The sequence below is a fragment of the Tuber melanosporum genome (genome assembly GCF_000151645.1).
Source record: "Tuber melanosporum whole genome shotgun sequence assembly, scaffold_327, strain Mel28".
Taxonomy (NCBI): Eukaryota; Fungi; Ascomycota; class Pezizomycetes; order Pezizales; family Tuberaceae; genus Tuber; species Tuber melanosporum.
In genome coordinates, this window is record NW_003299005.1 from 1 (window position 1) to 4,570 (window position 4,570).

The 4,570-nt window shown below is 49.3% G+C and overlaps 1 protein-coding gene across 1 annotated transcript; it reads right to left on the minus strand.

Moving 5' to 3' along the window:
* Positions 1–219: 219 nt before the first annotated feature.
* On the minus strand, positions 220–2,452 carry GSTUM_00001985001 (uncharacterized protein; the record flags this gene model as incomplete). The annotated part of the gene is made up of 3 exons (XM_002839246.1): positions 220–766; positions 827–2,306; positions 2,362–2,452. 3 exons carry the CDS (start codon positions 2,450–2,452, stop codon positions 220–222), a joined length of 2,118 nt encoding a protein of 705 aa, XP_002839292.1.
* Between the last annotated feature and the right edge of the window lie 2,118 nt (positions 2,453–4,570).

Consider the following 4,570-nt stretch of genomic DNA (forward strand, 5'->3'; position numbering starts at 1 on the left):
CCCTGACGTTCCCATGCTTGCGTCAAGAGGCTTAGCGTTCCTTTCACCATCATGATGGGCCTTGATGCCTCGGATTCTGGGGGAGATATCTGAGTTCGCTCAGTAGTTCCTGGGGTCTTTGGTGTTGAGGTTTGTTAGGTGTTGCGTGGCGGACTACTTGTTTGCTTCTCGTTTCGTTGACTGATGGTTTCTAACGATGCGGTCACTTCGAGCACTTCGTCACTGTCCCATATGAGCCCCTTTCCGTAAAATGTCTACGGCTTCGCTCGTATGGTTATGGGTCGGAATATTGATAGGGTCCGGGGCAACGGATCCCCTCCCTTTGCCCTTTCCTTTGCTAATGCTTGAACCGCTTACCTTCTTCTTGGGACTGCCTAGCGCTGCCGCCGGGACCTCCTGTCGAAAAGCGAATGCTTCAGTGGTCTTTATTAAGGTATCCCAGAGAGCTTCTTTGAATTGTTGAACATCGGGCGGCTGTCGCGCCTGGTGTTGCTGCTGGGTGTGAGGCTGGGGGGTCTGTCGGGGGACGGGTACGTGTTGGGGCTGAGTGGGATACACAGGTTGACTTTGAGGGCGAGCAAAAGACTGCTTTGGAGGGAAAAGCTCTTCGGGAGTAGTGTAATTGAAGGGATCGATCTGGGGCTCATGACCGAAAAATTGGAAATCAGGAGGTTTGCTAAGCGGGCTCTCCTGCCCTATTGGTGTAACGGGGGTGCGGTGTGGGTCTTTTCTGGTTGGGCCATCCGGAATTGGATCGAATTTGAAGCTAGATTCCGAAAAGTTAGTATAATCCGTCGTCGAATCGGATGTAGCATGGGGTACGGACCGAAACTGAGAGTCAGTACGTCTCGGCTTCGGAGACGCAATACGAGGGCTTTGTCTCTCTGGCTCAGCTCGCGGCAAAGGCGGGGAAGAAGCCCCTACTGTTTCTGGCTGAGTGAACGATCCCCGCCTTCCGGGAGGTCTTGGATCGCTCTTGGTCCTACTATGGGTCCTTAAGTCATTTTCGCGAGAAGGGTTTTCCCATTGCCCAGAGTTAGTCTCTCGCTGTTTCTCTGTAGCCACCCTTTCCTTTTCCCTTCTCCGCATCTTGTCCATAAAATGCTCGTTGTCGTCTTCATCCTGGGGAAATGGATAAGCAAAGCCGCCCGGATTGTCGCTGTTATTTCCCTGTTTATTCCAGCCATCAGCATACCCATTGATATTAGGCTCATGCGAGCGCTGATGCCTTGGCTTTGTGGGAGATTGTTTTGACTTCTGCCTGGAAGTAGAGGAGGCTGCACTCTTAGTCTTCGTACGAAGTTCTTCGTCCACCTTCTTCTCCAAATCCTCTTCGGCAGAAGGGAATAGGAAGGCGGGAGGTGTGTCTTCATGGTCATATACGTTTCTAGAATGGTGCTTATTGGTCTCGCCCCACTGTCTCCTGATTCTGGCTGCTTCTGCTTCTGCTTCCGCCTTCCTAGCCTCCATTTCAGCCTTTATCCTCTCACGCTCCTTATTTGCCCTCTCCTCGTCCTTCCTCAGTCTTTCCGCTCTCTTTGCATGTTCCTCCATCTCTGCCCGTCTGGCTCGGATGGCTTCTTCCTCCTCTTTCTGCCTTTTCTGCTCGGCCTCTGCCTCAGCAGCAGCCTCTCTAGCTCTGCGCTCCTTGATATAGGCACCCAAATTGAACTCGGGTGTTGGTGCAGCCGAATCTGTTCGCGGTAGATCAGGAGTAGAACTGGGTCTCGTACGGGGTGAGGATGATGAGGCAGTTTTAGCACTACTGTTAGGAGTAGTTGTAGATTGGCGGGTGCCCGTCCGACTTGAAGAGCTTCTATCATAATCTCTGGACTCCGGACGATACCTATGTTCGTAAAATTCATAACCATCGTCATGGCCTGCGGTTGACCTATAGGAGGAGCTGGTATACTCATAGCCAGAACGAGCCTTCCGATAGGATCCTTCAGGATGCCCACCGTAAGTAGCCTTGTAAGCGCTCGCTCGAGCTCCTTGTTGGTGGGCAAATCCCCTGGAACTGGAGGTGCTCGGAGGAGGAGGTCCCCATTGAGGCTGTGCAGTGGTGGCGTATCTCTTCGCAGTTGACGATTTAGTCTTGTTGTGTTGTGGGAATTTACCATCGGGATATCCGTGAGAAGGATTATCCTCGTCGTACCTTGCTCGTTCGAGGTTATCTTTTAAGGTATCATGCGCCCTCTGGAGATCCTGGAATTTTTCCTTAGCTAAAGGGTCACCGGGGTTCTTATCCGGATGCGTATCCTTGGCTGAGGGGCAAATTAGCACATCTAAAATGCAACATGAAGGGGCTATCGATCGGTAGCGGAGGAAAATATATTCCAGGAGAGTGGAAGAAGAACACACCAGCTTTCCTGAAAGCTTTCTTTATCTCATCCTCTGTCGCGTACCTGGTGATTCCAAGAACGTTATAAAAGTCAATCTCACTCGGTGCCATGAGTCCTTAGCCACGCACCCCCGGAACAAACGAACGCTCAGCTGTGTCCCTGTGAGAAAGGCGAGCGAGGTCGAAAGGTTGAGGAATGAGATCCAAGCGAGGGGGGGCGTGGGTTGATGAAGGTGATTTATGAATACACTAGAAAAGGAGGGGAGGGGGACAGCACCCGCAATCGGGGGGGGAGAAAAATAAGAAAAAAAGAGAGAAAATGAAAAAAAAAAAAAAAGGTGCAAGAGGGGGGGGACAGCAGTGCCAAGGCCTGCGACTGATTTCCGAAGGAACTCGAAGCGGGAGGGAGGGCGGAACGAGGCGTAAAACAACTCTGAACTCTAAAGCGAGTGCTGGAGCGGGGGCGTTATTATGAGAGGGTAACTGGCCAAAAGGAGGGAGGGAGGGAGGGAGAGGGAGCGGTTGAAAGAGGTCACCGTCGATGGGGAGGAGAGGCAAGGGGAAACAGTAGCCAAAGGCTTGTGATGGTTGTGCTTATGGTTGCGGGTGGTTATGGTTGTGGTAGTTGTGGTTGTTATGGTTGTTGGTTGTTGTGGTTGTGGTTGCGGTTGGGAGTGATGATGGTAAACGTTTGGTGAGGTTGTACAGTACCGTCCCGGACTCAAAAGGCCAAGAGGCGCTGGTGGAGAAGGGACACCTCGACGAGTGCTTCACAATACCGTCAAGACGAAGAGGAGGAAATTATGGTAAGAGGGAGGGGAAGACGTGCGATGCCGTTGACCCCCCCAAAACTATTATCTAGAAAATAATATAGAGCAAGGGAAGAAAAATAATGATAATAATATGCATATAAAACTTACTCCCCTTCCTGTAACTCTCACGGATAAACGGGTCAAAATCTAGAGATCACATACCGGTACTCTATCTAACAGCCAATCTCCACAAAAGGTTTCTTGTTAACCAATGTCTTCGGGTGCTCGCGCTCCCAGGGCGACCATTGCAATGCAGGCCAACGCACAACCACAGTAAAATCATATTCCTCTCATGTCTGGACAACTATGCCGTCAAGCCGCCGCCGCTACTCTTGAGTATTCTGAAGAGGAAGGCGAGGAATAAAAAAAATAAAAAAAAATAAAAAAAAATAAAGAGAGATACTTGGTGATAAGTACTTGGTTGATCGGTCCCGATCTGCGAGTAGCTGCCGCCCGATGAGTCTACGGGCGCCGTGCAAAGTCGGGATGCTCAGAAGCAGTAACAACTGTACAAGGCATTCCCGTAGATTCTCTGCGATAGAGCCTCCAATATGGCTGCAAGGGCCACAGCACTCGTACTGTGCTGGTAGACTTGAGTAAGGCTCCTGCGCAGGATGGAACTCACAAGAGCGCTGATGGTAGCCTTGTGGGTATTTTGTGCCTTATTGATAAGCGCAACGGCAAAAGTGGTGGGTGTGTAGCGGGGAACATTTGCCCTCTTGTCCCATGATCTATCCAACAACCTGATACGATACTATGATATATGTACGTATCGTGGCCTTGCGGGCTTGGTATTGCTCCAGGCTGGTAACCCTATCGTAATAATGTTATAATATTATTATGATGATGATAGGGCGTGCAAAAAATCCCATTTTTTGACTCCCATGATGATACATAAGCTACCTCATAATGCTGACAACGCAGATATCATACCGGTATTCATTCAACCCAATCACAAGAAGCCAATGTCTTTCATCATCCTTCAACAAGGCGAGTGACCTGTTTGGTATATAAGAAAAAATCACTACATAACTTGACCTATGCCCTCCGCCCCCATATCCCACTTCTTGGCAAACACACGTGCGCATGTGACATACGCGTCTTCTAGAAGGTGCAAGAATGACACTAAACGTCATAGATTGGTCGAGATCTTGTGTGAGCGATGGCAGGCAATGAATCAGAGAATGTGAATCAGAGCTTATGCCTTTTTTCGTTTCTTTTTGCTGAAATTGACATGACTATACTTGACAAAGCCATTATAGGGTTCATGAATCATGATTGTTCCAGCTCGCCACAAGGATATCTGAAGACAAAGGTGAAGGAAACGAACAGACCCACAGAAGGTATGAAAACCTAGAAAATTTAAAGAAACGAAACTAGAGACACTATTTTCCACATAGCTTTTAAACATATTGTA